The following is a 25,286-nucleotide window of genomic DNA, read 5'->3' on the forward strand; positions in this document are numbered from 1 at the left end:
ATCATTTACGTCACATCAATAGCAGGTGTAAATGAGTGCGCCTACATGCACCAAGTGATGTATGTATTCGATAGTATTCTAAACGGGGAGATGCCTGCGGTTCACCCACGTATATGTCCCCTCCCCCCATGTGCAAAAGCACCAAGCTGCTACTTTAAAGAATAGTACTTTGTTCACTTTCACATGTAACTATCAATTTATGGTGCCTATGACGGCAATAAGTGACGCATATGTCTAGGTGCCAATTAATAGAATTTTCTCCAAAGTCCTTGCAGATCTCTCTCAATCCGCAGTAGACTATTCATGGATTATGAAATGGGGGTATGCTTTAAATCTGGCCTAAAAACCTTTTTATTTACCGATGCCTATAACGTAAATGCATAACTATTGCCATACTGGGACAGATCGAAGGTCCATGAAGCCCAGCACCCTGTTCCCAACAGTAGCCAATCCAGGTCACAAGTACCTGGCAAGATCCCAAAACAGTACAATACATTTTATGCTGCTTATTCTAGAAATAAGCAGTGGATTTTCCCCAAGTCCATTTTAATAACGGCCTATGGACTTTTTCTTTAGGAAGCTGTCCAAACCTTTTTTTCAACCCCGCTAAGCTAACCGCTTTTACCACATTCTCTGGTAAAGAATTCCAGAGTTTAATCACACGTTGAGTGAAGAAATATTTTCTCTAGTTTTAAATGTACTACTTTTCAGCTTTATTGCGTGCCCCCTAGTCCTAAGTATTTTTGGAAAGAGTAAACAAGCGATTCACGTCTACCCGTTCCACTCCACTCATTATTTTATAGACCTCTATCATATCTCCCCTCAGCTGTCTTTTCTCCAGGCTGAAGAGCCCTAGCCGCTTTAGCCTTTCCTCATGGGGAAGTCATCCCATCCCCCTTATCATTTTTGTCGCCCTTCTCTGTACCTTTTCTAACTCCACTATATCTTTTTTGAGATGCAGTGACCAGAATTGTACACAATATTCCTTCATCTTACTGCCTTCGCACACACCAGCCGATCAGTATGGCGTACTGCGGCTCTGGACTGTATTTTACTCTCTCTACTAAGGTATGATGTACTTCTTTTCTCACTACATAGATCCTGTAAACAACTTTGAAGCATAATGAAAGGGCGGTATATGACGTACTATTAAACTTTTCCGTTTTTTCTTTCGAAATACAGCGTGTGACAGAGAAGTGCAGCTGCGTATCGCATATGATATCTCTGTTAACAGTTAACTGGCTGTGACTCATCTGATTTACAAGGTATTTTGCATCAAAAATCAATAGACCCCTGACGCAGGCCTTCACGGCCGAAACACGTCACGTGTCGGGTCGTTTTTATTGATTTGAATAAAGACCTTGTTCAGGAAGACACTCATTGTGAGAGGACTTTTATTGGATCCACTGTTTGTACGTTTGTCTTTGGTTCTCCTGTGGAGAGATCACCTTCTGTGGATGTTTGCTTCGTTGTACTATTAAACTTATCATACCACTGTATAAATTCTAAAATGTTATCACGGGTACTTTTTCTTTTGATACAGATTTTAATGGCACTGCTTGCTTAAATAAAACTTTTCCCTTTAATATAAGGCTGTTCATGGAACTGTAAACAAGATGATACGAGATTGACCAAAAAAAACCCCAGACCCCTCCCCCCCCTTGTCAAAATGAGCACAAAGTTCCCTTATCAAAAGGGAGAAGATACCTATGGTGCAAATTTTACAATCTGTTGCGTTCCTCTTTTCCTATATAAAATCTCACTATAAAAGAAATAAGAAAATGTCCCGTAATAGCAAAATATAGTAGACGTACAAGATATATCGCAACTTCTAATACATAAATTAATAAAACATTATTATTATTTTTTTTTAAGTTTTCATCAAATCCTCCTAGAAAGGTCCGTAACCATATTGCTAAATTTTTGAGACGTCACATGAGAATCCTTATGTGAACTTGATCCATGGAATGCAATAGTGAGAATTACATTTCAGCCTTCCGATTAGTTCTCACCATAGCACCACCTTCGTCGTCTTCCTCTTCTTCATCTTCATAATTGTCTTCCTGGGCTTCCTTTGGAGTATTCTTTTCGGGAGCTTCTAGCTCTTTCTCAGCTATTTCACTATTCTTTTCATTGGCCTTGAAAGATGAGAAAGAACGGTCAAAAACATGTACGTTTACAAGACTAGTACTATTTAAAAAAAAAAAATCTGCAATATTTGATCCCACCAGATGTGATGAGAAGAGGTTAGTAACATATGACAGGTTGTGTGTTAAGGATTTCAATGGCTTTTGATTCTGAAGCATGAAGATAAAATAAATAAAAAACACGTGAATTTTATTGGAGAACTCGATTACATATTTTAGTGCGTTGAATTGCAGGCAAGATACAATTACAAGCAGAAGTCTGCTTAAGTCGATGGATGCAAAACGTGTTCCTGGACCAAAACTGACCCCCAGATTTAATGTGCTAAGCATTTTTTTTTAATGCTCACCATAGTACCTAAAATTAGATCCCGATTTGAATTTATTTATTGCATTTGTATCCCACCTCTTTGCAGGCTCAATGTGGCTTACATTATGCCGTAATGGCGATCACCATTAATCGATTTATTTAGATTTTGCTCACACCTTTTTCAGTAGTAGTTCAAGGTGAGTTACATTCAGGTACTCTAGATATTTTTCTGTCCCAGGAGGGCTCACAATCTAGGTTTGTACCTGAGGCAATGGAGGGTTAAGTGACTTGTCCAAGATCACAAGGAGAAGCAGTGGGATTTGAACCTGCCACCTCTGGATTACAAAACCAATGTTCTAACCACTAGGCCACTCCTCCACTTTGGGGTTCTACATGGAATGTTGCTATTCAGATTCTGCATGGAATCTTATTACTCTTTAGGATTCTAGAATCTTGCTATTTATTTATTTAGATTTTGCTCACACCTTTTTCAGTAGTAGCTCAAGGTGAGTTACATTCAGGTACTCTAGATATTTCTCTGTCCCAGGAGGGCTCACAATCTAGATTTGTACCTGAGGCAATAGAGGGTTAAGTGACTTGCCCAAGATCACAAGGAGCAGCAGTGGGATTTGAACCAGCCACCTCTGGATTGCAAGACCGGTGCTCTAACCACTAGGCCACTCCTCCACTCAGCAACATTCCACGTAGAATCACCAATAGTAGCAACGTTCAATGTTTCACTGCACTAACCACTAGGCCACTCCTCCATTAACTTTCTCTTTGCTTCATGTACAATTTCTCATTCATAACAGATTTTCTAAATGTGGGACACCCATAGCTATCCCAGTATATTTATGATATTGTATTGTAAAATTGGATTCTTGCAACAAATTACTTTCTTATGCATTATTCTTTGTTATGTATCCTATACTGTTTATTGTAAGCCACACTGAACTCAAACTTGTTTGGGATAATGCGGGATATAAATGTCACAAATAAATAAATACATGTTAGGCTATGCCCCCGGCACTGGCGGTACCCAGAAGTTATGCGGGTATATCGGATATTCAGCGCATATCATGAGCATAATCGAAAAATACAAATCATACAGCCAAATCATCTCAAAAAGGAGGCTTAATATAAACATTAAAAAGCACAAGCTAAAATGACTCCTTGACAAGCCAAGGGGTCATGAAGCAGAATGTGAACCACCAAAATTCACTATACGTTTATTACACTTTTTGTAAGCTGGTTGTAACGCGTAACGTAGGCTAGGAATCAGATAAAGATTTATTTACTACAAGGAGCTCAGCGATGCTTCTTATACTATGTGCATTTAGGATCTGCATGAATCTGGAAGTTCTACCACCTCCATGGTGATAAATAAAAATAAATTTTAAAAAACCCAAACAAAACAAAAAACCCACAGTAATGAGCAGAAGGCCACACCAAGTTCAGAAACAAAAACTGATTGATAATTATCATCATCACACTTAAAGGAAAAAAAATATTTTAAATTTAGCCAAACTGAAGCCTAGTAAGGTCTTGATCTCCATTGTTTTTTTATCTTCAGATTATCATAGTACAGGCACCAAGAGGACCCCTAGAGGCAGCTCAATTTAAAGACAAGAGGAGTAAAATTGTAAGACTGAAATCCTACTGGTCAGTTTTATTTAGCCCCCAACACTATTTTGGTGTAGAACAGCTACAGGGTTTTTTTTTCCCTATCATTTGGGTAATGCTAAGTTAAACTATTCCCATTTGCTGTCTTCCATACTACTTTCTCCTATTTGCAACTAGAACGTGCAAAAAAAAAACAAAATACTAATTTATGGGACAGAAACATCCTTTGTCACTAGTATCGAGCATTTAAAACCATCTTTCTGGCAGCTGCAGAATTTGTCTAGCAGGTCAAAGATGTGAGAAGCAAATGCTGGTGAACACAAAGGTGTTTTGTAAGTATCAAGGGACTAGGAATGGACTACTGCTTGCAATGACCTAGGAAATGCCAAGGACATGTCTCATGTCACTGCACCCTGTTAAATGAAAATGAGCAGATGATCGAAAGTCCTGCGCTGTTCCACATAGCACTCTAAAAATAGCGCTGGAACAGCGCGGGGCTTTACCGCCCCTATGATCAGAGATAATAGCATGCAAATTTAAGTACGCTATTCTCTCTGATCATACGGTAGAAGTGCGGGAGCGACTGTGCCTGAATCCTCCAGCACTTGACAGGGCTGGACTGTCAAAAGCCCAGACCTGTCAAACACAGGGATTAGAGGTCCATGGGTCAACCAGACCCCAAATACCCCCCCCCCCCCACCGAGCCAAGAGAAATGCGAGCTAGAGGTCCAGAGGACCTCCGGTCACCCTACCCCCCCCCCTCCCCCCGATACAAGTTTGGATGGGGGGCTGGAGATCCAGTGGGTCACCCGCCCCCCAACACCCCCTCAAATGTCCCTGGTGGCCCAGTGGGCCGCGGGTCAATCACCCCCCCACCCCCACCTGGTGGTCTAGCGGCCCTTCCCCACCTCCTACCTTCGCTGGAGGAGGGAGGTGGCCTCCCTCCTCTTCCATCAGCACCGCCTCAAAAATGGTGGCACCCAGCCCAGTGCATCCTGGGATGCATTGGGCGGGGCTTCACACCATATAAGGGAGTTAAGCACCTGCATTTGATTCTGATCATTGGTCCATCTGTGGTTTTGTTTTTATTTTTTTGTTCCCTAAGAGGGTGCCCGCTTAATGACAATGCTCCCAAAAAGAAAATGAAGTCTAACTACAACAAAAGTAATTCTGCACACAACATGGGAAACAAAATGAAAGTTGTTGGGCTGCCCATTCCTTGCAATAACCCATGACTGAGCAAAACGAAGACTTCTAGGCCAATGATACAAAAGAAACTAAATAAGACTAGGAGTCTCAGACAGTCACTTTCTCTCTGTTAAAAATAAAATAAAACATATCCAAAGACCAATGATGCGTAGTAAATCAATCACATGCAATGGAACCTAAACTGTTCAGGATGCCTTAATCTGGAAAATAAATCTCTTATGCAAACACATACGTTATCTTCATTTTCTCCATATGGCTCGTCAGCATTGTGCTCAACTTCCTTTTCCTTCTCATCAGCCAAATCTTCCTGAGCCTAGAGAGATACATATAAGCAGTAGTGAATCTATCAACCATATAAACGGCAAGTGACCGACTCACCTGCAAATGCACAGTAGAGTCGGAACGCTGACAGTGTAGGAGTCCAAGCCCCGCCTCCACCAGCAGTACAGCCCAATAGGGAGGAGGGCTTGGGCATGGGCGTGGAAATCGGAGGAGGAGGGAGCAGGGAGGGAAGGAGGGGGCGAAACCGAGGGAAACAGACGCTGGGAGGAGGGCAGGGTTGGTGGACGGGGAGAGGCCATAGGAAAACAAAAAACTAGCCCGTTGTTACGGGCTTAACGGCTAGTATTATATAAAACAGGTTTGTCCAACCTATGGCCTGCGGGCCAAAACCCGGCTGGCCCTCAGAACCTCAGTGGGATTCCTGCTTCTCTGCCTTGACTTGGCTGCCTGCAAGCTTGACCTGTGTGGTGCCGAAAGTTCAGGTTGGTCTTGCGGTTTCAAGTCTCGAGACCTGAGACCAACTCAAGCTTCTTGCTCCACATGGCTCAAACTTGCAGACAGCCAAGTCACTGCAGGGAAGCAGGAATCACCCACATCACCCTCACACGACCTTACCTAACACCTTCTAATTTATTCCTCTTCTACCTCCAGATTATTACCGACTGCATCTAAGATTATGTAACGAACTTTTCATATTAACACCCTGTAAGCCACATTGAGCCTGCAAAAAGGTGGGATAATGTGGGGTACAAATGCAATAAATAAATCCCAACGAGCTTCTGCTACTGGAGTCAGGAGAGGGGAAAGAGACTGGGTGAAGACTGGGGGGGGGGGGGGGGGGTATGAGAGAGAAAAAGATCTGGTGGAGACTGGAAAAGGGGATATAAGAGAGAGTGAAGGAGCTTGGGGGAAGGACATATGAGAAAGAGACTGTGTGTGTGTGTGTGTGTGTGTGTGTGGGGGGGGGGGGGGTTAATAAGCAGGACTGGCATTACGGGGGGTGGCGGAAAACAGGGCAGCTGCCTCTGGCCCCACAGCTCCAGGGGCCCATGCGGTTCACCATTTCTTCCCCCTTCTTGCCACCCCAAAACGAGGTTTTTCTCCCTTCCCTGTCTACCTTACATGTTTTTGTTGACAGGGGACTAGTCAGTGTAGAAACAATTCTGATACGCTGCCTGTGAGTGCCTTGATGCTGTTCCTCTGCCACGTTCCATCCCCTTCTTACACAACTTCTTATTTGGAATGCGGCAGCAGCGACAGAAAAACAGCAGCACCAGGGCAGTCACAGGCAGCATATCAGAATCGCTGCTGTGCCAACAATCCACTGTCAACAAAAGCATGATATAAGGTAGAAAGGGAAGGGAGAGAAATCTTGGATCAGGGTAGAAAGAAGGAGGAAGAAATGGGGGACCGCATGGGGCCCCTGGAGCTATTTAAAGTAGACCAGGGAAGAGGAAGAAGTTATGGGTTTCGGAACGCTGAGGGGAGGGGGGGGGGGAGGAGAAGGAGAGAGAAATGGCAATAGGGTGGAGGGAGCGAAGAGAGGGAAAGTGTTGGACTCAGGTATGGTGGGGAAGGAGGAGAAGATACTAGATGGGAGAGCAGTTGGGAAGAAAGAGAAAGATGCTGGACCCAAGGAAGGAAGGGAAGGAGAGGCAGGTGTTGAACAATGGGAGGAAAGGAGGTCGGGAGAGATGCTGGCTCATGTGGGATAGGATGGGGGAGGGAAGGAACAAAATTGGTCAATGGAAGGGAGAGAGATGGGACAGGAAGATGATAGGGGTGTGGAGAACAAGGGACAGGGAGATGTTAGACCATTGGGGGATAGGAAGAGAAAGTACTGCGCTACAACAGTGAAGGGAAGGAGAGGGAGGAGAAATAGTGGAAATGGCGGAACCATGTGGGGGTGGGACAGGCCAAGAAGGCGTGGCAAGATAGTGAGTGAGAGGAGGATAGTGAATACAGAGGTAGAAATATAGTAATGGAGGGTAGAAATATAGTAATGGAGGGTAGATGAAAGATGGAAGGGAATAGCAGGCTGGGGAAGGAGTGGTGGGAAATGGGACAGCTAGAGAATGAGAAAAGAATATGGAAAGTTAATAGGTAGCTGAAAAGTTAAAAGAAGGGTGAGAAAGAAGGTAAAATGAGAATGGATAGAGAGGCTGAAAAGAAAAGAGGGAGATGAGACAGATAAAGGAAGGATCAATATGTCAGACAGGTATAGTGAAGGACTAGAACAAGACAGGAGAGAGAAGAAAAGGCAAATGGACAAAAGTCACTGGAAAAAGAATTAGCAGAAGACAGATAGAGAAACTTGGACCAACATGATGGAAAAATAAAATGTCCAGAGAACAAAGGTAGAAGAAAGTGTTTTATTGACTTTCTCTTCCTTTGCTACTCTGATAGCCAGAACTCTTCCAACCTCTGCAGCTGCTACCGTGGACCCACGTCCGTGAATGCTCTCTGCATACATGAGAACTGAGCATGCATTTGGGGCGGGGGCCAGCAATGGCAGCAGGAGCACCTTGAGGACACAGCCATCGACTGCAGAGTTGGAGAGCTGTGGCTTTCTACCACTGTCAGACTAAAGCAGCTGAACAGAAGCTGAGCAAACCTACGTGACTAGGGGGGGGGGGGGGGGGGCATGAGATAGAGAGGGAGAGACGGGGTGAAGGCTGAGGGGATGACTACATGAGAGACACACACACACAGACTGGGTGTTCTCAGAGAGTGTGTGATTCTCAAAGAAAGAGATTCGAGTGTGCGCATGCGTATTTTGACCCCCTGAATATTACAAAATATAAAGTGTGGCCCCTGACAGAAAAACGTTGGAGAAGCTTGATATAAAACATGGCCCGACAAGTGTGGTCAGAATGAAAACCCAGTATCTAGAGAAAGTTAAATCCACATACTAGCAGCCAGGGCTGCAGTACATGAACTGAAAGCTCCTGTTCTCACATTTCATTGTTTAAAAAAAGAGAGAGACACCATTATTCATTATTGATTTTCACATTAATTCATATATTAATACTGAGCCCACCGTTTTGTCATTCAGAATTTTTTTTTTTTAGGAAATTTTTCTTTGGATATTCAATTTCCTATAAAAAAAAAAAAATTCTGAATGACAAAACGATGGCTCAGTATTAATATATGAATTAATGTGAAAATCAATAATGAATAATGGTGTCTCTCTCTTTTTTTAAACAATGAAATGTGAGAACAGGAGCTTTCAGTTCATGTACTGCAGCCCTGGCTGCTAGTATGTGGAAAATCAATTGTATATGAATCTGACCCTCAGTGGGGCAATCATTCAAATTCCCTTGTCATCATTTAGCTGTCGTATAACTTATATAAAATGTGCCAGTGCAACCGTTATGTGACGTAAGGACCAAAACTACGTTCCGTTCGGACTGCATGTATAAATAATAAATCGCAGTCAAGAACACTTCTTCTAATCAGTGCTATCAAGTGTATTAAATTCAGTACCACATAATACTACTACTACTTGACATTTCTAAATATCAACGTGAACTTATCCGAGTCCATCAATGAGTCCAGCAAGTGCGGCTGGGCTCGACAAAGCTGTTTCAGTAACTTCTTTCCTCCTCTAGGACCCCCCCCCAAAGAAACTGCGGACAATTATAATCCTTGTGGAGTCCATGCGCGCTGGATCGTAATGGCAGACTCCACAAAGATTCTAATTGTTTTTTTTTTTGTTACATTTGTACCCCACGCTTTCCCGCTCATGGTTAATTGATTTGATTTGCATACTTTATTTATTTTTTGTCTATTAGATTGTAAGCTCTTTGAGCAGGGACTGTCTTTCTTCTATGTTTGTGCAGCGCTGCGTATGCTTTGTAGCGCTATAGAAATGCTAAATAGTAGTAGTAGTCATGGCAGGCTCAATGCGGCTTACATGGGGCAATGGAGGGTTAAGTGACTTGCCCAGAGTCACAAGGAGCTGCCTGTGCCTGAAGTGGGAATCAAACTCAGTTCCTCACCACCCTAACCACTAGGCCACTCCTCCACTGTTGATACTATTTGAGATTCTACATGGAATGTTGCTATTCCACTAGCAACATTCCATGTAGAAGTCGGCCCTTGCAGATCACCAATGTGGCCGCGCAGGCTTCTGCTTCTGTGAGTCTGACGTCCTGCACGTACGTACGTGCAGGACGTCAGACTCACAGAAACAGAAGCCTGCGCAGCCTTCTACATGGAATGTTGCTAGTGGAATAGCAACATTCCATGTAGAATCTCCAATAGTAGCAACATTCCATGTAGAATCTCCAATAGTATCTATTTTATTTTTGTTACATTTATACCCTGCGCTTTCCCACTCATGGCAGGCTCAATGCGGCTTACGTGGGGCAATGGAGGGTTAAGTGACTTGCCCAGAGTCACAAGGAGCTGCCTGTGCCTGAAGTGGGAATCGAACTCAGTTCCTCAGTTCCCCAGGACCAAAGTCCACCACCCTAACCACTAGGCCACTCCTCCACTACTCTGGCTTCTTTGGGGGGTTCCTACAGAAGGAATGAAGTTACTGAAACAAAGCTTTGTCGAAACCCACCACACTTGTAAACAAGCGCGGTGGATTTCGACAAAGCTTTGTTTCAGTAACTTTTTCAAAAAATAATAGGGGACACTCCATGAAGTTGCATGGTAATACTTTTAAAATAAATAGACGAAAACATATTTTTTCACTCAGCGAATAGTTAGGCTCTGGAACTCAATGACGGATGTTGTGGCAACAGCAGTTAGCATATCTGGTTTAAAAAAAAAAAAAAAGGTTTGGGCAAGTTGCTGGAAGAAACTCTATAATCTGCTATGGGAGAAAACCACTAGCAATCCCTAAGGATTGGTAGCCTGGAATGTTGCTACTATTTGAGATTCTGAATGGAATGTTGCTACTCTTTGGGGTTCTAAGTGGAATGTTGCTACTATTTGAGATTCTGAATGGAATGTTGATACTCTTTGGGGTTCTAAGTGGAATGTTGCTACTATTTGAGATTCTGAATGGAATGTTGATACTCTTTGGGGATCTACGTGGAATGTTGCTACTATTTGAGATTCTGAATGGAATGTTGATACTCTTTGGGGATCTACATGGAATGTTGCTACTATTTGAGATTCTGAATGGAATGTTGATACTCTTTGGGGTTCTACATGGAATGTTGCTACTATTTGAGATTCTGAATGGAATGTTGATACTCTTTGGGGTTCTACGTGGAATGTTGCTACTATTTGAGATTCTGAATGGAATGTTGATACTCTTTGGGGTTCTACGTGGAATGTTGCTACTATTTGAGATTCTGAATGGAATGTTGATTCTCTTTGGGGTTCTACATGGAATGCGGCTACTATTTGAGATTCTAAATGGGCTGATGCTACTTTTTGGGATGCTGCCAGGTACTTGTGACCTGGACTGGCCACTGTTGGAAGCAGGATACTGGGCTAGATGGTCATCTGTCTGACCCAGTATGGCTATCCTTATGCTCATTTTAGAAAGTATTTCCAAATCTGCATGTCTACGTCTTATGTATTTTAGAATAGGATCAGCCGACATACAGCCTGCTCTAAATTATATGAGAAATAGGAGTCCATGTGCTGGCTACATCCAGCATGAACATCCATTTTACAAAACTTAAAACGTTCCAACTATGGGGAAAAACAAGGGTCATGGATGTTTTTGTGGCAGCGGCAGAATGTCCATATTATAAAATGCTTATACTTGCCATCTCCACAGTCCCAGCTAACAATAAATCTACTGATCTGACAAAACCCATGTATCACTGAATGCTGTCTCAAGGACGCATCCCCATTAATTTAAATGCCAGCTGTCTGTCCTTGGGACAGCGTACAGCGAAACATAAGTTATGTGGGATTTATGGTCCCCGAACCGACACTGAATTATACACTCAATCTTGTATTAGTATAACACTGTAGAGTCAATGACAACTGTTTATTTCACAGTAAAAAGTAATGTTAAAAAAATAATAGTTAAAATAGTAAAAAAAAAAAAGTTCTTCTTCAGCTGATCGGTGAGGTGGGTGTTGTAAATCTTGCAATGTAAAGTTTTCACACCAGCAAGTTACACCGCTGAGATCAGTAGATTTATTGTTATCCGAGACTGTGGAAATAGCAAGTATAGTTATGTAACAACTTTCTACAGTAAAGACTGCCAACATTGTATGGCTCATACTATAAAATGTACATGTGGAGGAATAGCCTAATGGTTAGAGCAGCCAGCAGAGAATCAGAGGATACCGGGTTCAAATCCCACTGCAGTTCTTTGTAATTTTTTTTTTTTTTTTTTTAAATTGTGAGCCCTCCGGGGACAGAAAAATAACCTATTCTGACTTCCCTTACTCAATTCCAGTGGAGAATGGTTCAATCAGAGCACCTTTCTCTTACTTGGACATGCCAAGTACCAGCTCTAAATACAGATGTTCATCTTTTTTGACATGGACATACTTTTCCCTTCGGGGTTGGATGCCCATATTTTGGCCCCTCCCTAGTCCCACCCAAAATAAGCCCAGACCATGTCCCCCTTGCCACATGGGCATACTGCAGTTTTAGATGTCCATATTCTTGCTTAATAAAATCAGGATTTGGACCTCTAGACTACATAGATGTCTAAATGCTGGTTTTCAGACGTCCAAAACATGAATAGAGCTTCTAAAATAACCACCATAGTGATGTCACTTTATGAAACTTGCTGAATATGCAGTTAGTTTCAGAAAAGTCACCAATATTTTGCTTCTTCAGCCTGTAAGTTTCAGCAACACTCCTCACGTATGAAATCATGCATACGATGGACAAGACCACCATATTAACCAGGAACAAGCACCTGAGGCATAACAAGATAAAAGGGACTTTTTTTCTAAGCCACGGTAGCGTTTTTTAGCTCACGCTAGAAGTCAGCTGGCGGTAAACACCGAAACGCTCATTATATTCCTACTAGTAAAAAAGACCAGTTTCTGACACAAATGAAACGGGTGCTAGCAAGGTTTTCCTCGGAGTGTGTATGTTTGAGAGAGTGTGTGTGAGAGTGACTGTGTGAGAGAGTGAATGTGCGAGTGTGTGTGTGTGTGTGTGTGTGTGTGTGACAGAGTGAGAGTGACACTGGGTGCAAGTGTGTCTGTGAGAGAAAGACTGTGTGTGTGTGAGAATGAGAGTGTGTGCCATGGGCCCCCCCTCCCTCCCAGTTCCAGGGTCCCCCCTCCCTCCCTCCGAGTTCCAGAGTCATCCGTCCCCTCTCTCTCTCCAAGTTCCAGGGTCGTCCTCCTCCTCCCTCCGAGTTTCAGGGTCCCCCCTCCCTCCCTCTGAGTTTCAGGATCCCCCCCCCCTCCTCCCTCCCAGTTCCAGCAACCCTCCCTCCAAATTTTAAAAGTCATTTTCACTTACCAAGTCGGGTTTACGGTGGCCGTCAGCAGCAGTAAAAGGCGTGCAGGCTCGGCCCTTCTCTCTTGCTCAGCTCTGGTCCCGCCCTCATTTCCTGTTTCCAGAGCTGAGAGAGAGAAGGGCCACGCCTGCATGCCTTTTACCGCTGCTGACGGCCGCCGTAAACCCGACTTGGTAAGTGAAGATGACTTAAAATTTGGAGGGAGGGGGGCCTGGAACTGGAAGGGAGGGAGGGGACGACACCTTCATGCATGTGACGTCGCGTTCCGTTGCCTGGCAACTCTGCAGCGTTCCCTTCCAGTGATTGGTCACTGCCGTTTGTGACGAACCCAGAAGTACGTAACGTCAATTCAGGAGATGGATACAGCAGGAGCACGAACCCTTCAAAGCTTCACTTTTACGGAGTCAGCTTGAGAACGTTGGAGATGCTTTTTATTATATAGGATGGGTGTCTCGGCATTTACTGTCAGCTGATTTCTACCGTAAGCTAAAAACACAACTCCTGATAAGTAAAAGCCCCCCCCCCCCCCTCCCCAAAGTGACTTGCCTAAGGTCGCAAGAAGTGTTAGTGCGGAAAGAGAAGCTGTACTGAACCCAGGTTACCTGGTTCACAGTCAATTACTCTACCATTTGGTCATCTGCTTCTCCACTTTTTCATACCGACATGGAGTCAGATAAAGTAAAGTTCAATGGTATAAGCAAAGAATTTGAGAGACAATATTCAAAATTAAAACTCCTATTCTGCCTTGCCAGTTTTTTTTTTCTTTTATCCTTTCTAAGATGCTGTTGTGTTCCCATAATGGTCTAAATGCTTTAATTTCCATGATAATTTGTAAATTTCTTTGAACAATTCTTCATTTACTTGTATTGTATTGCACAGTGGAGAAAATTTCAATAAAATAAAACAGTGATAACATTCAGCATCTTCTCTACCTCCTCTTCTCTTTCTTCCTGGTATGGTTCATCTATGTTATCTTCCTGTTGGTCTGGGTTACCCGCCATCTTGAAGGAGAGAAAAAAAAAAAAAAGATAATTTACTTTCAACTGCACCTGTGAGGCTTTTAACACGTGTGTGATAACCGGTACCACACAGACACGAGAGTTAACATGTGCTGATACACGCACTCACTGCATAGCATGCTATCGGGTAGGAAATGGCCAAGTCAGGGGCATGGCGGTCCAAGAGGTGGAAGAAACAATCGGTAGCCAACAAAGCAATAGATGAATGATGGCAGTGAAACACAAGTGTGACACACAAGTTTATTGAAGTAACCAAAACCCAACGTGGTCACGCTTCGATAGAAGTCTGCATCATGGGTATTGTCTCAGTTTGCCAAAAACAGGGCTTTCCAAACTATCATATTTATTAACTTTTATTTATTTATTGCATTTGTATCCCACATTTTCCCACCTATTTGCAGGCTCAATGTGGCTTAGAATATTCCATTATGACATTCCAGAGTGAGAAGATACAATTGGTGTCACATGGAATACATGGATGGCAATATAGTAAAAGATACAGTTGGTGTTTCTTGGAGTGCATGGATATCAATGTGGAAATTGAGCAAACAGATATAACGAGAAAGTGATCAGAGTATAGTTGAAGTGGTGATGTGTTATAATTAAATTATTGCTCATTATGGTATGCTTGTTTGAATAGATAGGTTTTCAGAGATTTACGGAAACTGATTAGCTCGTAATATGTTTTTAAGTTCCGTGGCAATGCATTCCACAGCTGTGTGCTCATGTAGGAAAAGCTGAACGCATGTGTTAGTTTACTTTATTTTAGTCCTTTACAGCTGGGGAAGTGTAGATTAAGGAATGTGCGGGCTGATCTTTTAGCATTCCTGGGCGGCAAGTCAACAAGGTCTATCATGTAGGCCGGGGCATCTCCGTGAATGATTTTATGAACTAGCGTGCAGACCTTGAATGAGATACTTTCTTTAATTGGAAGCCAGTGTAGTTTTTCTCTTAGGGGTTTTGCACTTTCGTATTTTCTTTTTCCGAATACGAGTCTGGCTGCAGTGTTCTAGGCTGTTTGAAGTTTCTTGATCATATATTCTGTGCAGCCAGCATAGAGTGCGTTACAATAGTCTAGGTGACTCAGCACCATTGACTGTACCAGGTTACGAAAAATGGCCCTTGGGAAGAAAGGTTTTACTCTTAAGTTTCCACATTGAGTGATCTGTCTACTACCTATGCTCAATTATGATGGCAAAATGTGGCCATCTCAGGTTTCAGTTGATTCAATAACCTTTCATGCACCACACTGGTATTTCACCGCCATCGTTTTTCTATTGCCTTGTTGACTACACATGACCAGGGGCAAGGACTGCACTCTGCAGTTCGCTATTTTACTGTGTATGCACACTGTAATACTTCTATGCGGTAACTGTATGGGGAAAATGCTTGGAATGCACTCAACAGCGCACAGGCTTTGCGCCCGCTGCGCTTACATTTCTGCATTTATTGCACAGTAAATGCAAAATGTTTCACAAACTACAATAACGGACTCCTTTGTTGCAAAGAGCTCAGGAGATCAACTGAGCCCTACTAAAATCAACAGAGCCCTCTGAGAACGGACTGATACATGCACTTTTTATCTGGATACAGTAGAAGTCTGGAAATCTGGACCACCAGAGAATCTGGTGGCACTGCCTGGTATATGTTAACCAGGAAATAAGCAAGGCTCACAGTGAAAAAGTAATCGTGGGTGAAACCCTCTCTGCTGGGCATTTAATACGTGCTTGAATGGCAAAAAAAAATGGTCTAACCACTCATCTTAAACAAAGATCTGAGAAATGGCCAAATAGCCAACACTTATCTTATGCTCCTGTGTAGCTAGGCTCCGTTACTCTGCACTGCTGAGGTCCCGATGGACCCGTTTCGCTTCCGCTTTCTCAAGGGTCCTCAACACATAACCCGGCGAGCTGGAGCCACTACAGCAAATCGACACGGCTCTGTAGTGGCTCCAGCTCGCCGGGTTACGTGTTGAGGACCCTTGAGAAAGCGGAAGCGAAACGGGTCCGTCGGGACCTCAGCAGTGCAGAGTAACGGCGCCTAGCTACACAGCAGCATAAGGTAAGTGTTGGCTATTTGGCCATTTCTCAGATCTTTGTTTAAGATGAGTGGTTAGACCATTTTTTTGCCATTCAAGTACGTATTAAATGCCCAGCAGAGAGGTTTTCACCCACTATTACTTTTTCACTGTGAGCCTTGCTTATTTCCTGGTTAACATATACCAGGCAGTGCCACAGTTTGCATGAGGTTTCCCCTCTTATACACCACGTGCTCCAGTATACAGGTGTTTTTTGATGATTCACTTAGCATATTGGTATTACACAGTCACATTGTGAATCAGGTCTATTTTTGTATACTTTGATTGCTGTTATATCATCATTTTACAGTGCTGTAAAAATACGGTACAGACATTTAAATACCCATACGGCATAAACGCACAGGAGGCGAGTTTCTTTCAATCGAAAGATGGCTCTGGAACGAGGGGGAATAGAATGAAGGTGAAAGGAGTAACCTGAGGAACAGTTCTTCACGGAAAGGGTGGGCTGAATAGGTGGAATGGGCTCCCAGAGGAAATGGTGGACACAAAAACAGTATCTGAATTCAAGAGAGCTTGGGACAAGTACACAGGATCTCTAAGGGAATGATAGGGAGAATAGATGGCATGAATGGGCAGACTGGATACAGGTCTGCCTACATTTTTCTACGTGTATTTCTGATACTGTACCATGTTATAACCAGAAGCCCCTAATTTCCAAGTGGGAGTGTTTTTGCTTTGTGGGGGGGGGGGGGGGGGGTAGGGGTTGGTTATAACTGCCATTGGATGGCAGAGGTGGTGGGGGGCTGGTTGGGAGGCGGGGATAGTGCTGGGCAGACTTATACAGTCTGAGTTTATCTTGTTGGGCAGACTGGATGGACCGTGCAGGTCTTTTTCTGCCAGAAGGCAAAAGTAGAGACTAATAGACGATTCACCACTGGAGACGTGACTCCAACAGTCTTTATTATATCAGAGATAACGACCCGACACAGGCCGTGTTTTGACGCTAAAAAGCGTCTGCATCAGGGGTCAATAAATACATCAAGTAATGAATGCAAAACGAAGAGTCCTACTTGTATATTTTGCTCTGATAGTTTGTATCCAGCATATTCTGTTTGGTGCTACGTGATCAGTGAGTTGACAACACATATACAAGTCGAAACACGGCCTGTGTCGGGTCGTTATCTCTGATATAATAAAGACTGTTGGACTCGCGTCTCCAGTGGTGAATCGTCTATTAGTCTCTACTTTTGCCTTCTGTGATTCGTCATCGTAGAGAACTTTTCCTGTTCTATATTTTGGTCTTTTTCTGCCGTCATCTACTATGTTAGTCTTACTAGGATTCAATTAGTCATCTTCAGGTTCACCTCACTGATTGTATTTTTGCTTATATTTGATCATATTATTGTTATGTTCTTAAATTGTGAAGTTGTACACCACGCCTTGGGTCAATCTCTTCATAAAGGTGGTTAATAAAACTAAACCAATGCATATTTATCTAACCTGTTCTGTAGTATTCTACAAATAAAAGTAGGCTTTTTCTTTCCCGTACATAATAAATGCAGTGTTACAGAATTGCCAGCACTATGCAGAGAGATAAAGTTCTGATTTCCAAAATCCAGGACCAAACTCCGGGCATGCACTAGATGGGTAAACTAGGACTGGCTCAGTTGTCCCTCCCCCCTGACATGGAGGTATATGCATAAGGGTATGGAAACTGGGCTCTCCGTGTTTGTATCTGCACGCTTTTGTCATAGGATAAACGGCTGTGGCCACTGCTACATCCAGGAGAAGCTCTCACTTACATTTTTTCCGCTATACTTTTCACGGACAGAGCCAGACAGCTGTGCAGTGTTCTAACTCACACCAGAGGTACTTACCACCAAGTGCTCCTCCACACCTGGATTTCCCGGTTTCTGGTTATCCTGCTCGCTCGGTTCATTCTCATCTGGTGGGTTCTCTTCTCTTTCTTGCTCGGCTTCTTCAAACTCATCCTCTCCTTGGTTGTTCGGATCATTGGCTGGATTCTCCTCGTCAGTACCAGCCTCCTGCAAATGGGAAAATACCCCGGGAAAGGGCTCAACTTCAAAATAAAATGACAGCAGGATAAAACAATTTGTTTCTTCCGTTGTCAGATCGAATTGCGTCTCTGTTCCTCAGAACGTGCTTGGAAGACGAGAGAAACCTTATTGTCAACAGTTATGCAAATCCATGCAAGTTGACACAGTGTGAGGATTACCAACCGGCATCTGAAAATGATAAATGTGAGCAAAAAGAGGCAGCCTGTGAAGTAAGCCAGTAATCTTCCAAATGATCCTCAGGCCTTGGCCTTTCCTAGTTAAGGTTTTTAGAGTCTCCCTAATAAATATGCATAACGAAAAATATGTAACTGGGGCTTAAAAATATTTTACAATAATCACACCGGACCAAAAATGTGATAAGTAAACAAAAAAAATAAGATCTAGGTGTCAACCTAACCAACAAATGAAAAACCTTTTTAAATAAAAACATTTTAAATATTTATTATCTCATTTATACCCCACATTTTCCCAACTGTGTCAGGCCCAATGTGGCTTACATCGCACCGCAAAAGGCGGCCGCCAATACAGTAAATTAAGCTAATACATCATTAAACCTGCATAAGAAATAAAGGCGAGGATGGGAAGGAAAGAAAGAAAGGAACAGGAAACCAGGGGAGAGAAGGGAAGGGTGGATGAGTCCAAAATTGTCATTATATAGATGTGCTTTGATTGTACCCTAGAAAGGTGGTATATGAAATCCACGAGACTGTTTACCCTTTATGTTCAATACAACCCTTAACAGGCTAAAACTACAGCGTGCTATTCTTGTAAGCGACAGGCCAAATTTTAAGGAAATTGTAATTCCTGAGGTGTCTCTCAGGTGGTTTTACATAAAGGGCATGCAGGATTCTTCACCGGTTCAGCCCATTCTCTCTTGCAACAGCCTAGCTCCCAGAAAACTGAATTTCAAGAAAAATGGCCTTTATCTGAATTATCCGGATTTCGGCGAGCATGATGACAGAGCTGGACTCAGGATGTGCAAAGTGAAAAAATAAAAAAAAGCACGTTAATGGAAGATTTAGTAAAAACGCTTCCAGCGGCCCGAGTTAAATACCCCTCCAACAGAATGAACCTTTAGTTTTCACTGTAACCCACACACCCAAATCACAAAACGTTATTCGGAACAGTATTTTTGAAAACGACTTTCTTTCCTATTCAGATTTTGGACTTTTTTTTTTTTAAACGTCCAAAGTCGGACTTGGACGTCATATCGAAAATGCTCCTGCACGCGTGTTCCATGTCGAACCTCATGAACCTGACGATGCTCCAGCCTGGGTAGAAAGACAAACCCCCTCCCCCATCAATGCCTGCTCTACTCACCGCCTGCTGCTGATCAGCAACTGGTTCTTCACCATCGGGGTCAGGAATATTCACCTCTTCACCAGCATGACCTTCATCCTCTCTTTCATATGCTGTCAATTAAACAGATTAAATATAAATCCACTAATGCCAAGATTCACAAAAATTCAGCATCATGGCCCAATACCCACTTCTATGATAAAGTTACCACCGAGAGCAGCCTAGACTACTATTGTGTTCAATTCTGGTTGCCGCATCTCGAGAAAGATATAGGAGAATTGGAAAAGGTGCAGCGAAGGGCGACTAAAATGACAGCGGGGATGGGACGACTTCCCTATGAAGAAAGACTGAGGCTAGGGCTATACAGCTTGGAGAAGAGACGGCTGAGGGGAGACATGATAGAGGTATATATTGGAACAGGTGGATGTGAAGCTTCTGTACACGCTTTCCAAAAATACTAGGACTAGGGGGCATGCGATGAAACTACAGTGTAGTAAATTTAAAACAAATTGGAGAAAATTTTTCTTCACCCAACGCGCAATTAAACTCTGGAATTCAATCCCGGAAAACGTGGTGAAGGCGGTTAGCTTGGCAGAGTTTAAAAAAGGGTTAGACGGTTTCCTAAAGGACAAGTCCATAAACCACTACTAAATGGACTTGGGAAAAATCCACAATTCCAGGAACATGTATAGAATGTTTGTACGTTTGGGAAGCTTGCCAGGTGTCCTTGGCCTGGTTTGGCCGCTGTCGTGGACAGGATGCTGGGCTCGATGGACCTTGGTCTTTTCCCAGTGTGGCATTACTTATGACTCTGTGGTATTCTCACCCTGGGGTTGATAAACTCAAAAACTTAACTTTCGGATAAAGGGGGACGGAATTCCTCCCGTATGAGGAAAGGCTAAAGAGGTTAGGGATCTTCAGCTTGGAAAAGGGACGGCTGAGGGGGGATATGATTGAGGTCCACAAAATCCTGAGTGCTGTAGAACGGGTAAAAGTGAATTGATTTTTCACTCTTTCAAAAAGTACAAAGACCAGGGGACCCAATGCAATTGCATGGAAATACTTTCAACACAAATAGGAGGAAATATTTTTTCACTCAAAGAATAGTTAAGCTCTGGAACTCGCTGCTGGAGGATGTGGTAACAGTGGTTAGTGAATCTGGGTTTAAAAATGGTTTGGACAAGTTTCTGGAGGAAAAGTCCATAGACCGCTACTGAGACAGACATGGGGAAGCCACTGCTGCTACTAATTGAGTTTCTCCCAGGTACTTGTGACCTGGATTGGCCACTGCTGGAAGGAAGATAATGGGCTAGATGGACAATAGGTCTGATCCAGTATGGCTATTCTTATGTTCTTACTTTTGGTTCTTTAACTAACTAAAACCAATATTTCCTCTACTTTGTGTGTGTAGATGTTCACTGCTGCTGGGCATGTAATTTTGGCAGCCAGACGTGCATTATGTTTGACACGTAGCTACATTAACTCTGCAAGGAGCGGATGCTGCCACAAGGTACCCAAGCTCCGTCTTTCTCCCTGTTCTCTCCGCCTTCCAATTTCACCCTTAATTTCTATCCTCCCCTTTTTAATTTCTCCTCATCTTTTCGCATCCTTTATTCCATTCTCATCTCAATTACACTTCCATTCCTTTATCTTCCCTCCCACACCCTTTCTCCTATCCCTCCATCTTCACTGTAATATCTGGTTTCCCATTCTAACCTATCCCTTACATCCCGACTCCACCGATCTATGTCATTTTCCACTTTCTCCAGCATCAGTCCTTTTGTGCCTTTCCCCCTTTACAGCAGCATCCACCTGCTTGCAGCTTGCCCTTATCTTCAAGCTCTTCCCTCTGTGCCTCCCCCTCACTTCAAGAGTGCACTCCCTGCCTCCTCCAGCATCTGCTCACTCTGCTGCTCCCCAGTATCTCTCCACACTCGTCCTTCCCTACACCCCTTCCCGTGCACTCCGCTCCATGGATAAATCCTTCTTATCTGTTCCCTTCTCCACTACTGCCAACTCCAGACTTCGCGCCTTCTGTCTCGCTGCACCCTACGCCTGGAATAAACTTCCTGAGCCCCTACGTCTTGCCCCATCCTTGGCCACCTTTAAATCTAGACTGAAAGCCCACCTCTTTAACATTGCTTTGACTCGTAACCACTTGTAACCACTCGCCTCCACCTACCCTCCTCTCTTCCTTCCCGTTCACATTAATTGATTTGATTTGCTTACTTTATTTATTTTTTGTCTATTAGATTGTAAGCTCTTTGAGCAGGGACTGTCTTTCTTCTATGTTTGTGCAGCGCTGCGTACGCCTTGTAGCGCTATAGAAATGCTAAATAGTAGTAGTAATAGTACTAGTAGTGCTCCAATCTCTCCTATCCTTCCGTAGTCTCCACCTCACTGAATGCTTCCCCTTCTTTCTTAGCACAGAAGCCATCACATCTGGAAGCAAGGTGTAGCGAGAACATTCCAGCCACAAGCTCAGCTTTGCACCCCTCCACCACCTCAGAGAGGCCACGGAAGTGAAAACTCAGCTGATTAGCCACAGACAGGAGCAAGAAGTAGAAAAAGGCCAGAAGGGGAGCAGACTCCAGTTCTGCTCTGCCCCGCCTTCCCCCAGCAGCGGGCTGCAGGTGAAGACTCTTTCAAGCTCAGCTGATTGGTTGCAGAAGGCAATTTGGGCAGGACAGTTCGCAAAGGCTTAGCACATTGGCAACAGGCAAACAGGAAGAGGAACTGAAAGTCCCAACGCTTGCTGAGATACAGTAGCTATGCAAAGTTACTCACCCATACAGCCTAAGGGAACACTAATCGAAGCCATCAGAAAACACTGAAACCTACTGTTATTATTAAAAAGGATTAACTAGACTGCCAATCGTAGAACAAACTAAACACCCCCAAATGCCAGAGGTTTTTTTTTTTTTTTTTTTTACATTTGTACCCCGCGCTTTCCCACTCATGGCAGGATCAATGCGGCTTACATGGGGCAATGGAGGGTTAAGTGACTTGCCCAGAGTCACAAGGAGCTGCCTGTGCCTGAAGTGGGAATCAAACTCAGTTCCTCAGGACCAAAGTCCACCACCCTAACCACTAGGCCACTCCTCCACTGTTGCTACTATTTGAGATTCGCTATTCCACTAGCAACATTCCATGTAGAAGTTGGCCCTTGCAGATCACCAATGTGGCCGCGCAGGCTTCTGCTTCTGTGAGTCTGACGTCCTGCACGTACATGCAGGACGTCAGACTCACAGAAACAGAAGCCTGCGCAGCCTTCTACATGGAATGTTGGCTAGTGGAATAGCAACATTCCATGTAGAATCTCCAATAGTAGCAACAATCCATGTAGAATCTCCAATAGTATCTATTTTATTTTTGTTACATTTGTACCCTGTGCTTTCCCACTCATGGCAGGCTCAATGCGGCTTACATGGGGCAATGGAAGGTTAAGTGACTTGCCCAGAGTCACAAGGAGCTGCCTGTGCCTGAAGTGGGAATCGAACTCAGTTTCTCAGGACCCAAGTCCAACACCCTAACCACTAGGCCACTCCTCCACTCCAGAGTTTTCATTTTAGTTTCACACACACAATAAAACTGGTGCATCAATGTTGTGTAAATAATGTTTTTTGATCTAAAAAATACAAAAAAAAAAAACCCTTAAGATTACAAATTAATAAATAAATGAAGCAAGCAAAACAAGAAAATGATGGGAAACAAGAAAATGGCACATCTAACATTCTTGCTGGTCTGAAGTCCCCCCTCCCCCCATTTCCTAAAAGGTATTTTCTTTAATTTACAAAAAAAAAAAGTCTTCTGTCCTGTTTTGTGCGGGATATTTGAATTTCCAGTGGATGTATATTGCACCTTTTAAGAATTTTAAAAAACTAGCCGTTGAGCCTGTTAAAACGGGCTATTGGGTCGCCGCTGCCCTCTCCCCCCGAGTTCGCCGCCGCCGGTACCCCCTCCCGAGTCGCCGCCGCCACCGCCACCCCTCCACCCGGCCCGTCTCTTCGCTATTCAACTTATATCTCCGAGCAGGCAGATCAGCTGAGCTCCCGTCGGCCTTCCTTCTCTGCCTGTGTCCCGCCCTCGTGTGACGTAACGTCGGCGAGGGCGGGACACAGGCAGGGAAGGAAGGCCAACGGCAGTTCAGCTGATCTGCCTCCTCCGGAGATGTAAGTTGAATAGCGAAGAGACGGGCCGGGTGGAGGGGTGGCGGCAGCGGCGACTCCGAGGGGGGGGGGGAGAGTGGTGGCGACCTCGGCGGTTCCCTCCCCTTCGCGCAGTTTCCCTCTCTGTCCCGCCCCCCCATCATCACGTATTGACGCGGGGGCGGGACAGAGAGGGAAGTCTACTGCGCGTTTGCGAGTGAGTACGGTCACTCGCCGTTTATATGTTTGATGGCTGCCAGGAGGCATATCACAAGACATCCCTATTGGTCTTTTAATTAAAGAATGTCCAACATCAGTACTTCCGCATTTCTTTGCCTTCTGACAGAGGTAAACGTTTACGGCAGACAAAGTTTACAGGAAACACAACTCCCAAAGTCACAACTCACCGCCTCCTTCCTCCTGGGCAGCCCGTTCTTCATCTTGGACAACAATGTCATGATCTAGGTTATCGGAAGGTGCCTGTTGCCTGCAAGGGGAGTTTGCACAGAGGTCATGCAATGGATGGATGGAACAATACATAAATGAAACTGCTTAACTGACCACAATAAAAGCAAAAAAGTAGCTTATGAATAAAATAATGTCAAATAAATTGGCCAAAGTTAACGCAAAAATATTTAACTACCTTAGAAATGTAAAAAAAAATATGCAAACATTTTTTTTTTTTTTTAAGTTGATGGGTCCAATACTTTTGCGTGTTTCACCACTCTAAAGGTCTGATATAATGTGATGTCTGCAGCGGGCAGTAGACTATGGACAATAACTCAACTAGCAGAGATAAAAGTGTTGAAAGAAATGCAGAGTCTGTAGCACAGAACTGGAAATAGCTACTGGGGGGGGGGGGGGGGGGGGGGGGGGGAAGAGAGAGAGAGAGAGAGAGAGAGAGAGAGAGAATACATTTCACTAATGTGAAGATTATTATCTCCTGTAAAGCGCTGTCATCTAGCTCTCCAGGAGTCAGCTCCTTTTTATTTATTAGGATTTATTTACTGTCTTTTTCAGAAATTTACTCCAGGTGGTGTATTTTGGGGTAAAACAGAGGCTGTACCAGAGTCTGAAATTAGAGGTTGACTGAATTTCGGTTTTGACACCAAAATCGGCCCAAAATCTGTTTGGTCACGCTTCGGTTTTGGCCCCAAAAATGCCCAACCCCCCACAATGATCGCTCTCGGACTTCCGCCCGCCCCCCCCCCCCCCAAGTCCTCACAAGATGGCTACCCCTCTCCCCCTACCACCACCACCTTTAAATGCCATGGTAGTCTAGCGGACTTTTCTAGGTAACAGTGATCCCCAGTCACTCAGTCAAAATGGCTGTCAAGACTGCCGCAGAAACGCCTGAGGCAGCCATTTTGATATTGGAACCAACGTGGGCAGAAGCAACTGGGGACTGCTCCCGCTCATGCCGGTCCCAATCTTAAAATAGCTGCCAGAACCTCCCGCAGTAGTGCCAGCAGCCATTTTGACCAAGAAACCGGTGGGGAAGGAGTGACTGGGGATCACTGAGGCCACCAGACCACCCACCAGGGCATTTAAAGGTAGACCTGGGGAGAGTCTTTGAGCAGTAGAGGCTGCGATTGGGGGGGGGGGGGGCATTCTCGGCTGAAACTGAGTGGCAAATTTCAGCTGCTGATTGAAATTTCAGTCAAAACCAAGAACCACAGTGTCGGTCGCTGAGATATGATAAAGATTCATCAGATTTTCCTTCCTTTATGG

The 25,286-nt window shown here is 44.0% G+C and overlaps 1 protein-coding gene across 4 annotated transcripts in view; it reads right to left on the minus strand.

Moving 5' to 3' along the window:
- Positions 1–1,388: 1,388 nt before the first annotated feature.
- Positions 1,389–25,286, minus strand: part of GOLIM4 (golgi integral membrane protein 4) — a 119,329-nt gene continuing 95,431 nt past the window's right edge. For all 4 annotated transcript variants that reach the window (XM_030216652.1, XM_030216654.1, XM_030216655.1 and 1 more), the window contains 6 exons: positions 23,963–24,042; positions 19,429–19,520; positions 17,908–18,075; positions 13,906–13,974; positions 5,519–5,599; positions 1,389–2,138 (listed from right to left, as the gene is read on the minus strand). In XM_030216652.1, the coding sequence (XP_030072512.1) occupies positions 1,983–2,138; positions 5,519–5,599; positions 13,906–13,974; positions 17,908–18,075; positions 19,429–19,520; positions 23,963–24,042 (646 nt within the window). In that variant the 3' untranslated portion in view covers positions 1,389–1,982. The remainder of the gene's footprint in view (positions 2,139–5,518; positions 5,600–13,905; positions 13,975–17,907; positions 18,076–19,428; positions 19,521–23,962; positions 24,043–25,286) is intronic.

Source organism: Microcaecilia unicolor, chromosome 10 (assembly GCF_901765095.1).
Source record: "Microcaecilia unicolor chromosome 10, aMicUni1.1, whole genome shotgun sequence".
NCBI classification, from domain to species: Eukaryota; Metazoa; Chordata; class Amphibia; order Gymnophiona; family Siphonopidae; genus Microcaecilia; species Microcaecilia unicolor.